This window comes from Schistocerca cancellata, chromosome 6 (genome assembly GCF_023864275.1).
Source record: "Schistocerca cancellata isolate TAMUIC-IGC-003103 chromosome 6, iqSchCanc2.1, whole genome shotgun sequence".
NCBI classification, from domain to species: Eukaryota; Metazoa; Arthropoda; class Insecta; order Orthoptera; family Acrididae; genus Schistocerca; species Schistocerca cancellata.
Window position 1 is genome coordinate 578,299,986 of NC_064631.1, and position 12,441 is coordinate 578,312,426.

The 12,441-nt window shown below is 43.8% G+C and overlaps 1 protein-coding gene across 4 annotated transcripts in view; it reads left to right on the forward strand.

Moving 5' to 3' along the window:
- The window catches only part of LOC126088561 (aryl hydrocarbon receptor nuclear translocator homolog), a 541,269-nt gene that overhangs the window by 48,961 nt on the left and 479,867 nt on the right, over positions 1-12,441 (forward strand). For 2 of the 4 annotated variants that reach the window (XM_049906745.1, XM_049906746.1), the window contains exon 1: positions 1,638-1,850. The exons of the other annotated variants lie outside the window; for them this stretch is intronic. In XM_049906745.1, coding sequence (XP_049762702.1) covers positions 1,669-1,850 — 182 coding nt within the window. In that variant the 5' untranslated portion in view covers positions 1,638-1,668. Of the gene's footprint in view, positions 1-1,637; positions 1,851-12,441 lie in introns of those variants that run through there. 4 annotated transcript variants of the gene reach the window in all.

Below are 12,441 nucleotides of genomic sequence, written 5' to 3' on the forward strand. Positions count from 1 at the left end.
TTATGCTTACTCCTTCTTCCTTGTAGCTTCATGATTTGGAGTCCTCTTCCAAGGCTGCAGAAAAGATATAAAAAGATTGAAAACTGCTTTTGGGCAGTAATTGTTGATTAATTTATGCGCTCAGATATGTGCATAAAATCGAGAATAGTGAGTTTGCTTGGCCATAAATTCTCTCTCTCTCTCTCTCTCTCTCTCTCTCTCTTACACACACACACACACACACACACACACACACACACACACACACACACAGAGAGAGAGAGAGAGAGAGAGAGAGAGAGAGAGAGAGAGAGAGAGAGAACAGAAATGGGAAATGAACAGACGTGAGTTTTCAGCGTATACTTCGTTGAGTGGTGGTAAGTTCCTGTGGGACCAAACTGCTGAGGTCATCGGTCCCTAAGCTTACACACTGCCTAATCTGACTTACGCTAAGGACAACACACACACACACCGATGCCGGAGGGTGGACTCGAACCTCCGACGGGGAGGGGGGGGGGGGGGGGGGGCAACCGTGGCAAGGTGCTGCAGACCACGCGACTAACGCCACGCGGCATACTTCGTTAGGTTCACGGTGTTGGACTGCAAAGCGGGACATCCGTGTTCAAGTCTCACTGAAGTCCCTTTTCTCTCTCTCTCTCTCTCTCTCTCTCTCTCTCTCTCTCTCTCCACAAAATTATGAACTTCCTGTCCGGCCATTGACTTGTCTGTTCTCTTCTGTAGTCTTGGCAATTATACTACACACTGGTTATAGAATATGAGCCATATGGTAAGAATATGTTACCGTCACAAGTAAATGTGATGAATAGCGAGAGCAGATGAGATGCCACGAAAACTTCTCACAGAAATGAAAATAGCAAATAAACGGGTGGGACCGATGTTACAACATAGGAATTCAAGAGTCAAAACATTCCCAACGGAGCGCAAGACTCAAAACATGTGGTTCTTATGTAGAACAAATTGGAGGTACGTATGTCTGGAGATCTCTTCCTTACACCTCGCTGCTGCAAACGGACGTACACCACGACACAGACACAAATTTAAAAGCAGCGAACAAACACGTCAACAAAAAAGAAAAAAAAAAAGGACAGGAGGGAGATATGAACACGGCCCCCTTCACTGTCCAAGACCGTGACCACATAACTACGACGTGGTGGCTCTTCAGATTTGCTCGATGTGACACATCTTGAGCGTGGGCCGTTCGCTGTTTCAGTATCGCTTCTTGTTCCACATTTCGGTACTGTTTATTCGTGCTTTCATACTTGATTTATGTTCAGTTTTTGACGGGCCATCCACTGTGCCATTCTACCACTAAATCTGAGGGGGGTGCGATGAGGAATTTCCCTGTGTCAGTAATCGCACAAGAATACAAAAGCTTTACTTTGGTGCTAGAGGCTTCAGGAAGTCGACTGGAAGCGCAGCGCAGCGACAGCGCGCCTTCTGGCCGCTCGTGTAGTTGGCAGCAACGCCGGAGTCAGGTTGGCGGGCGTGCGGGTGGCCGGCGTGGCGTATTGTTGCGGAAGGTTGGCAGCGTTGCTGCGGGCGTCGCGCCTCGGGCAGCTGCCCGACCCTTCCCCAGTGTGAGCGCGGCCGCGTCGGCGGCCAGTCGTAACGCGTGATTGTGTCGTATCGTATGTTAGTGATACGCGAGTGCGAGTGCGTGTGCGCGCCATGTACTCGTACAGCGCGGCAGCTGCTGCCGCCGCGGCAGCCGCCGCCGCCTCGGGGGCCGTGCCGCCCCCGCTGCCGCCGCTGCCCTACGCCGGCTATCAGCTGCAGCCGCCCCCGGCGCAGCCTCCCGCCCCTCAACAGCCGCCGCTGTCACCGGGAAGCGTCGCTTCCAAAAGACGCAGGTGCGCGCGCCACGCAGCCCTCACTGTCGAAGTGTACCGTTATAATTGACCGTGCCTCGTGTCAAGTGCACACTGTGTAGAACGCCGACTATGGTGTACAACTACCTTTACAATGTTTCTGTTGAAAATTTATGCTAAAAATTGATTAACGTTCGACAAAAGTCGCAGCGTCTGTACCATTTTTCGTCTACCTGAAAGACAGCGATAGAGATTTCCATTTCTGAAATGTTGCACGAGTGATGACAATCCATTTGTCAGAAAAGTTCACGCCTGTCTATTTATGGACAGCGTTTTTAGTGTTTCGCTGCGGATCTGTCAGTGAATTGCTGATGAGACTGCTGGTGTCCGATTTTCATTTCATATCTGAAGACAGAAGGAACGAGGTAATGATCCAGACGTCGGTTAAATTTAGGATTTTTTCCAACGTAGCCGGCAGAAGTGTTTCCGTGGTTGTTACGGAAAACCTGTTGCGAAATTTTAAAAACATTATTTTCATACTTTCCTCTCCACATGCCAGTATGATTTACGTATTATGCAACAAGTAAATTACATCCTGGCATCTTCCCATTACGCGAAGCAACATGTGCTAAATCTTTTACTGATCACTGTACGGCATGAAATGACTCGGTTGTGTCTAGTATGAGTCTCCTACAACTGGCCAGGGACACACTTCGACAAAAAAATATTCCTTCGTGTCTTTATTACTGCGTGCAATGTGCTCACTTCTATCTAAAAGTAATCCATTAGTATAGAAAAAAATAATTAATTGTTTCGCATTATCTTCATTGTTAGTTGAAATGAATTCTGTCGTAATATATTCATTGTTAGTTGCTAGGAATATTGGCCATCAGTTACTACCTACATAGGATGGTTTACCGAGTCTTCAGACTCGCAAAATCGTCAGTGGCCAATTCCAGTATAAATTATGTATTCGGATGTCGTCTACAAAAGAAGTAATTTTTCTTCGGGCGAAAGCTTTATTTTACCGAATGTGGGCAGATTAAATTGATTTTTGTTGAATTGGCTGCCACTCTTTGTTTGCTTCCACTTCAGCTTCTGGTTGAGATAGGATGATTTTGGTGTTTTACGTTACTGTGCCCACTAAATTACGTTTTCGTCACTCCCTTGCAGTATTTGTTAACGACAGTTCCTTACAGCTAATCCCGTTTGATTCTGAATCGCCTTAACGGCCTCGCGTATCTCCATCCGCTGTTTCTTTCTCAGTTTCGATTCCTTGTTAATATTAGGAACATGTGAACCAATAGAGAGGCTGTGTTTTGAGTCTGGCTTCTAAATACTTGAATATAAATTTTGCTGTTAGCTTCTCGTGTAAGAAAAGTCTTACCTGTTCCATTATTTCATTGCATGACCACAAGAAGTTACGTGTCAGTGTGAATTGAATAAAATGGCCATATTTTGATGTAGGAAGCCTCGGTTTATTTTCTCCTCCGATAAACTTTTAGACGCTACGCACTTGAGCACTAGTGTAATGGAGGGAAATTTCGAGAACCGGACTTTGAAGCTGACTGGAGAACGATTCTACACCCGCCATCATAAATTTCGCGTTAGGACCACGAAGACAAGACCGAGAAATCTGGACTAGTACGGAGGCACACAGACAGACGTTTTTCCCTCGCTCTATTTGCGACTGGAGCAGGAAAGGAAATGTATAAGGTACCCTCCACCACGCTCTAGACGGCTTGCAGAATATGTCTATAGAGGTAGAACTCATAGCTAAAAAGTTGCTAGCAGTTTTCCACCCTCTTTGAGTCTATAATTTAATCTTGGCTGAGGCCCAACAATGAACTGGATTCGGCCGCTCGTCTTCCGTCTCGTAGGTCAACTCTTGGCATTTCGCTTCTTAATGCATCGCGTTCGCTTTCCCACTTAAGAGTGGACGGTTGGTTTTTTGAAACATTGACTTCAGGAAGGTTCCGATAGCGCACTTCTTTTTCCGCTTAGTTTCCGTTGCTGTTTTGTTGAAAATATGTATCCAAGTTCGAAGTGACTGGAGTATATAAATGAAGCACTCTCACAAGGTTGATCAAAACAAACTGCAAAATGATGTAGAAAAAATATCTGAATGGTGCGAAAAGTGTCAGTTGACCCTGTTGTTGTTGTTGTTGTGGTCTTCAGTCCTGAGACTGGTTTGATGCAGCTCTCCATGCTACTCTATCCTGTGCAAGCTTCTTCATCTCCCAGTATCTACTGCAACCTACATCCTTCTGAATCTGCTTAGTGTATTCATCTCTTGGTCTCCCTCTACGATTTTTACCCTCCACACTGCCCTCCAATGCTAAATTTGTGATCCCTTCATGCCTCAAAACATGTCCTACCAACCGATCCCTTCTTCTAGTCAAGTTGTGCCACAAACTTCTCTTCTCCCCAATCCTATTCAATACCTCCTCATTAGTTACGTGATCTACCCACCTTATCTTCAGCATTCTTCTGTAGCACCACATTTCGAAAGCTTCTATTCTCTTCTTGTCCAAACTAGTTATCGTCCATGTTTCACTTCCATACATGGCTACACTCCATACAAATACTTTCAGAAACGACTTCCTGACACTTAAATCTATACTCGATGTTAACAATTTCCTCTTCTTGAGAAACGCTTTCCTTGCCATTGCCAGTCTACATTTTATATCCTCTCTACTTCGACCATCATCGGTTATTTTACTCCCTAAATAGCAAAACTCCTTTACTACTTTAAGTGTCTCATTTCCTAATCTAATTCCCTCAGCATCACCCGACTTAATTTGACTACATTCCATTATCCTCGTTTTGCTTTTGTTGATGTTCATCTTATATCCTCCTTTCAAGACACTGTCCATTCCGTTCAACTGCTCTTCCAAGTCCTTTGCTGTCTCTGACAGAATTACAATGTCATCGGCGAACCTCAAAGTTTTTACTTCTTCTCCATGAATTTTAATACCTACTCCGAATTTTTCTTTTGTTTCCTTTACTGCTTGCTCAATATACAGATTGAATAACATCGGGGAGAGGCTACAACCCTGTCTTACTCCTTTCCCAATCACTGCTTCCCTTTCATGCCCCTCGACTCTTATAACTGCCATCTGGTTTCTGTACAAACTGTAAATAGCCTTTCGCTCCCTGTATTTTACCCCTGCCACCTTCAGAATTTGAAAGAGAGTATTCCAGTTAACATTGTCAAAAGCTTTCTCTAAGTCTACAAATGCTAGAAACGTAGGTTTGCCTTTTCTTAATCTTTCTTCTAAGATAAGTCGTAAGGTCAGTATTGCCTCACGTGTTCCAACATTTCTACGGAATCCAAACTGATCTTCCCCGAGGTCGGCTTCTACCAGTTTTTCCATCCGTCTGTAAAGAATTCGCGTTAGTATTTTGCAGCTGTGACTTATTAAACTGATAGTTCGGTAATTTTCACATCTGTCAGCACCTGCTTTCTTTGGGATTGGAATTATTATATTCTTCTTGAAGTCTGAGGGTATTTTGCCTGTCTCATACATCGTGCTCACCAGATGGTAGAGTTTTGTCATGACTGGCTCTCCCGAGGCCATCAGTAGTTCAAATGGAATGTTGTCTACTCCCGGGGCCTTGTTTCGACTCAGGTCTTTCAGTGCTCTGTCAAACTCTTCACGCAGTATCTTATCTCCCATTTCGTCTTCATCTACATCCTCTTCCATTTCCATAATATTGTCCTCAAGTACATCGCCCTTGTATAAACCCTCTATATACTCCTTCCACCTTTCTGCCTTCCCTTCTTTGCTTAGAACTGGGTTGCCATCTGAGCTCTTGATATTCATACAAGTGGTTCTCTTCTCTCCAAAGGTCTCTTTAATTTTCCTGTAGGCAGTATCTATCTTACCCCTAATGAGACAAGCCTCTACATCCTTACATTTGTCCTCTAGCCATCCCTGCTTAGCCATTTTGCACTTCCTGTCGATATCATTTTTGAGACGTCTGTATTCCTTTTTGCCTGCTTCATTTACTGCATTTTTATATTTTCTCCTTTCATCAATTAAATTCAATATTTCTTCTGTTACCCAAGGATTTCTATTAGCCCTCGTCTTTTTACCTACTTGATCCTCTGCTGCCTTCACTACTTCATCCCTCAGAGCTACCCATTCTTCTTCTACTGTATTTCTTTCCCCCATTCCTGTCAATTGTTCCCTTATGCTCTCCCTGAAACTCTCTACAACCTCTGGTTCTTTCAGTTTATCCAGGTCCCATCTCCTTAAATTCCCACCTTTTTGCAGTTTCTTCAGTTTCAATCTGCAGTTCATAACCAATAGATTGTGGTCAGAATCCACATCTGCCCCAGGAAATGTCTTACAATTTAAAACCTGGTTCCTAAATCTCTGTCTTACCATTATATAATCTATCTGATACCTACTAGTATCTCCAGGATTCTTCCAGGTATACAGCCTTCTTTTATGGTTCTTGAACCAAGTGTTGGCTATGATTAAGTTATGCTCTGTGCAAAATTCTACAAGGCGGCTTCCTCTTTCATTCCTTCCCCCCAATCCATATTCACCTACTATGTTTCCTTCTCTCCCTTTTCCTACTGACGAATTCCAGTCACCCATGACTATTAAATTTTCGTCTCCTTTCACTACCTGAATAATTTCTTTTATCTCGTCATACATTTCATCTATTTCTTCATCATCTGCAGAGGTAGTTGGCATATAAACTTGTACTACTGTAGTAGGCATGGGCTTTGTGTCTATCTTGGCCACAATAATGCGTTCACTATGCTGTTTGTAGTAGCTAACCCGCACTCCTATTTTTTTATTCATTATTAAACCTACTCCTGCATTACCCCTATTTGATTTTGTATTTATAACCCTGTAATCACCTGACCAAAAGTCTTGTTCCTCCTGCCACCGAACTTCACTAATTCCCACTATATCTAATTTTAACCTATCCATTTCCCTTTTTAAATTTTCTAACCTACCTGCCCGATTAAGGGATCTGACATTCCACGCTCCGATCCGTAGGACGCCAGTTTTCTTTCTCCTGATAACGACGTCCTCCTGAGTAGTCCCCGCCCGGAGATCCGAATGGGGGACTATTTTACCTCCGGAATATTTTACCCAAGAGGACGCCATCATCATTTAATCAAACAGTAGAGCTGCATGTCCTCGGGAAAAATTACGGCTGTAGTTTCCCCTTGCTTTCAGCCGTTCGCAGTACCAGCACAGCAAGGCCGTTTTGGTTAATGTTACAAGGCCAGATCAGTCAATCATCCAGACTGTTGCCCCTGCAACTACTGAAAAGGCTGCTGCCCCTCTTCAGGAACCACATGTTTGTCTGGCCTCTCAACAGATACCCCTCCGTTGTGGTTGCACCTACGGTACGGCCATCTGTATCGCTGAGGCACGCAAGCCTCCCCACCAGCGGCAAGGTCCATGGTTCATGGGGGGCAGTTGACCCTAAATAACGAAAAGTGTCAGGTCATCCACATGAGTACTAAAAGGAACTCGTTAAACTTTCACACGATAAATCAGTCTAATCTAAAAGCCGTAAATTCAACTAAATACCTTGGTATTACAATTACGAACAACCTAAATTGGAAAGAACACATAAAATGTTGTGGGGAAGGCTAACCAAAGGCTGCGTTTTATTGGCAGGACACTTAGAAAACGTAACAGACCTACTAAGGAGACCGCCTACACTAAGAATACTGCTGCGCGGTGTGGGATCCTTACCAGATAGGACTGACGAAGGACATCGAAAAAGTTCAAAGAAAGGCAGCATGTTTTCTATTATCGCGAAATATGGGAGAGAGTGTCACAGAAATGATACAGGATTTGGGCTGGAAATCATTAAAAGAAAGCCATTTTTCGTTGCGACGGAATCTTCTCACGAAATTCCAATCACCAACTTTCTCCTCCGAATGCGAAAATATTTTGTTGACACCGACCTACATAGGGCGGAACGATCACCACGATAAAATAAGGGCAATCAGAACTCGTACAGAAAGATATAGGTGTTCATTCTTTCCGCGCGCTATACGAGATTGGAATAACAGAGAATTGTGAAGATGGTTCGATGAACCCCTGCCAGCTACTTAAATGTGATTTGCAGAGTATCCATGTAGATGTAGAACGTTTCAGCATTTTTCAACTAGACTAATGTCACGTCCCCTAAAGATTTTATCATGTTAGAACTTATTTAAAATTAACCACTCAAATCGAATACTTTTCTGCGCTGAATTGTGCAAGTTGGAATTTTTTGAGCATAAATTTGTAGAAGGTAAAAGTTTTCGTGGTTTGGTCGGTCTCTGATGTGTGAGGTATTCCTAACGGCATTTTTGAAAAAAGTCTCACTTTTTGGTATTTTAAATGCTCGTCATGTGTCATGGAAAGATTTTCCGTGATGCAATCTGGTACCAGGATGTTGTAATGTGTAGGCATCAAAGTTAAGCAGGCTTGCAGCAGACGGCTGCTGCCCGACAATTTCAGTTTTTGTCACCTGTTGCTGACTGCAGTTAAGTACCAAATACCGTGATATAAATCTGCTGCTGACGTATTTTTTATGTTTAAAACCTCAAGTAACGTGGGTGCAACTATCCAGCGAACAGTTGCTTGAGTCAAAATTGAAACTGAGACTCAAATGATGATAATGAAAGTCCTGCCTTGCACCGAATTTCTAATCACAGTTTTCTGGTGTTTTTCTTTCAGACATGTCAAAAGTTTGAGTTATAAGTCAGTAAGCATAATGAACACAGACAGCCTTTTTTTTCTAACAACAGGATCGTTTCTCCTGAGAGCTCTTGCGTTTTGTGGGCTATGTAGTGCTGAGTGTAAACGCAATTGTTTGTAATACATGGAGTAGACAATCTTATTTAGTTTCTACGATGATGACTTCTCTCGTCAACCTGTGCAATGAACAGCTGACTCTTGTTCCTCGAACTAATTGTAATCTGTCCCTATTCACTGCCATCATAACTGACAACGTCCTTGAGTCAATAAGAGTATTCAAATGGGTCTTTTGCTACGGAGCCACTTCTGCAGCAGGGGGTGACAAAGGCAACCTCCTAAACAGTTATAGATTCTACAGTATTGTACTCTCCTTTTAAATCACTTGTTATTTTCGTGAGAGTTGTGTCAGAGTTTTCTTTTGTCAGATCTTGTCATATTGTGTCCTCGAGGTGAGAACGTAGATGGTTCTGAAACATTTAGAGAGCTGTCTCCTTGAGACAGACTTTTCACTTCAATTAGGTATACGTTGTTCTCTGACGGTGTATTAACTTCTGTCAGTTCTTTTTTCAATTCTAGGAACGAATTCTACCTTTTGCCTTACTTGATGTAGGATGTCTAAAAGAAACGCCTCTAGTCTGGCGCCTTCAGTCTGGAATCGCGCGACCGCTATGGTCGCAGGTTCGAATCCTGCCTCGGGCATGGAAGTGTGTGATCACCTTAAGTTAGTTAGGTTTAAGTAAAGCTAAGTTCTAGGGCACTGATGACCTCAGATGTTAAGTCCCATAGTGCTCAGAGCCATTTTTAGTCTGGCGCCTGTTCCTGTGGTATGTCGGTGCCATTGGGAACAGTTCTGCACTACACTTTTTAACTTTCTATATTCACTATTAAAATGGAATGTACTTAACTTAGAGCCATATTAGTCTGAGACCAATCCAAAGATACCTCCATTTTAGTTTCTACGAAAATGCAGTGGCGGTTGACTTGCCCACATAAGCTGGTATAAACAAACTGAAAGCTCTGTATCATTATGATTAAATACTGTGGAAGACTATTTTGTCAGTGATGCAAAACATTATGAAATGGGATCAGTCTCGACTGCTTTGATTGTGTCATATTGCTAGCGAAAGCTCACTGGTAACGAGTTAATGAGGACACATACGGTAGACGAACTCTGTGTGCGTGTAGTGAGATATATCTGGCTGATGTGGCAAGTAAGACGAGATACGCATTCGTTACTCAGTGCTTAATGAGAACTTTCACATTCTTAGAAATTTCCTGAGGTAGTGATTACTATCGCCAGTTTGTATCGTCAACGATATCCCGCAGCTTGTCATAGCATCAGGCCTGCTGTTCATCTCGTGTAACCCTAAAAAATGCGTGATGAACATTGCCCTGAGCCAATCGACGCCGCCGTAGGTTACGGTGGCCACAGGGTACGGCAAGTGATTTGGTGACTGGCGACGGCTAATGGTGACGTTTTATTTGTATTCACTTAAAGAGGTGGCCACACATCCTGCAGGTAACTATTCTGTTTCTGCGTGCAGTGTAGAGGATCATACCGTATGAAACTCGCTTCTGTAGCCGAGACCAGTAACTCCCGTTAGTACGCTAGCGCTCAACCTGAAGCGTCTGGTTCTAATCCAGGTAGTGAAAAAAAAAAAAAAACAATAGTTACCGCGATTTGCCCAGTAATGGGCGGCGGAGATGGCAGAATGCAGTCCCTGGTGTGTGATGTGTGCCAGTGAGCTGGATTAAACCCCAAACGTCTCCGCAGTTCCCATGAAGTGGAAGCATTGATGGTGGTTCGTTCTTTGTATGGGGCCGTTAAGCTCGGATGTTTCTTTGGTGCTGTTTAAGAGACCTGCGGACCGTCACCAGGCTTCACTTTATAATTTTAGTATTGCAATATAGTTAATCAAGTAACTACAAAAATGGCTCTGAGCACTATGGGACTTAACGTCTCAGGTCATCAGTCCCCTAGAACTTAGAACTACTTAAACCTAACTAACCTAAGGACATCACACACATCCATGCCCGAGGCAGGATTCGAACCTGCGACCGTAGCGGTCGCGCGGTTACAGACTGTAGCGCCTAGAACCGCTCGGCCACTCTGGCCGGCCAAGTAACTTCAAAACTCGGAATGTGCCGGTGGTACGCTAATGTACAGATTGAGTTTTCTTCCAGTGGTTGATACTCCAATAACTACTTTCTACGCACCATTTTCTTCTGACCCCATGACCCCGCATCAGGCGTGCTTTCATGCTTAGCTCGGTGCAGCCCTCTACTACTAACAAGCAGTCCGCTTTATCTGGTCTTCATATCTACTGCCAACTAATCCCGCCACCATTTACTGATAACTAAAATTATGGGCCAAAATAATGATTACTGCCCACAGCGAGGCCGAATTGCGCCTGGTGGCACTGCGTGCATCTGACATGATAAAGAAAGTACGTAGGCGTATCACAGATTAGTGAGGAATCGTTCTAGCGGCTATACGGGTGACAATCCGTTGGCATAAGCGACTATTACAAAGGGCAGGTACAGAGGTTGGACAAAAATATAAAAACACAGCGAGATATGCGTGCTTGAATGTAAATCCCGAGCCTGCGGGTTGCGCTCAAGTATTTGACCACAAACGGCACCTCATAACGTGGCAAGTGTCAGTCGTGGTCAGAACAGTGTTTTTTGTAGTTGTGAGTGCATTGTGTCGGAGCTAAGTGAATTCGATCATAGGCAGTTGTTGGTGCTCATATGGTCGGTGCTTCCGTAATAAAGGTAGCCAGAGTGATCAATGTTTCAAGAGGACCAGTGTATAAGATTTTTACAGTACTAACTGTTACCTGCGGCTGTGCTTGCATGTCAGTTATGGTGGGTAAGTAAGCTATTGTACATGCAGTAACGTTAGCTGCCCTCACTCTCCTCTCCGTCCAGGTAAGCACAATATAGCCGAGCAGTGCATGCAGACAGCTGTGGGTATCTTCACATAATAACTTCCCATAGATTACTTTCAACCAAGTCGATTTAACGTCTTTGGGAGGAATTTTTTAATTAACATTTTTCCAAACTCTACTCCTGTCTGCGTCGATGGGTAATTCCTGTAAATTGGGTACTGAAACACTTTTTGGCTTAAAAAAGCTATGGAGTGGGCGAGGGACTCTTCTCCCTTGTAACATGCTATACTGAAATACAAATGCACATAATGCCACGGAGGTTCTGTGTCCGGCACAAATGTTGGCGGTAACGTGTCGAGTGGACCACAAGACCATGAAGTACAAAAATGGTTCAAATGGCTCTAAGCACTATGGGACTTAACATCTGAGGTCATCAGTCCCCTAGAACTTAAAACTACTTAAACCTAGCTAACCTAAGGACATCACACACATCCATGCCCGAGGCAGGATTCGAACCTGCGACCGTAGCGGTCGTGCGGTTCCAGCCTAGAACCGCTCGGCCACACTGGCCGGCTGACCATGAGGTGTTCATGCACATCAGTATTTTTGTTATGATGAGTAATGGTGACAACGCTAAAATCAGATCTGAAGTTTCTGAAACAAACGGACGAAGAAAGAAAATTAGTTCGATGCAGCGCAAATTTTATAATATTTATACATGCAATAACGTTAGCTGCCCTCCCGTGTTACCCGCGGCTGCGATCGCATATCATAATCAAATGCAGCCTCGCTAAAAGTCTCGCACGTTCTACACACGAAGGCACGATGTCTTTCTGTTTATCATACAGCGTTTATATGACGCCTTTGCTGCAAGTACTCAGGTGTCTCAGAAGCTGTAAGATACACGTGACACTTGGTGGCTAAAATGCGACGCACTTGTGACTAACATGAGTATCGAGATATGAATTAAACGCGTTGAAGATCATTTAAGCATTGTATTCATTATATTGAATG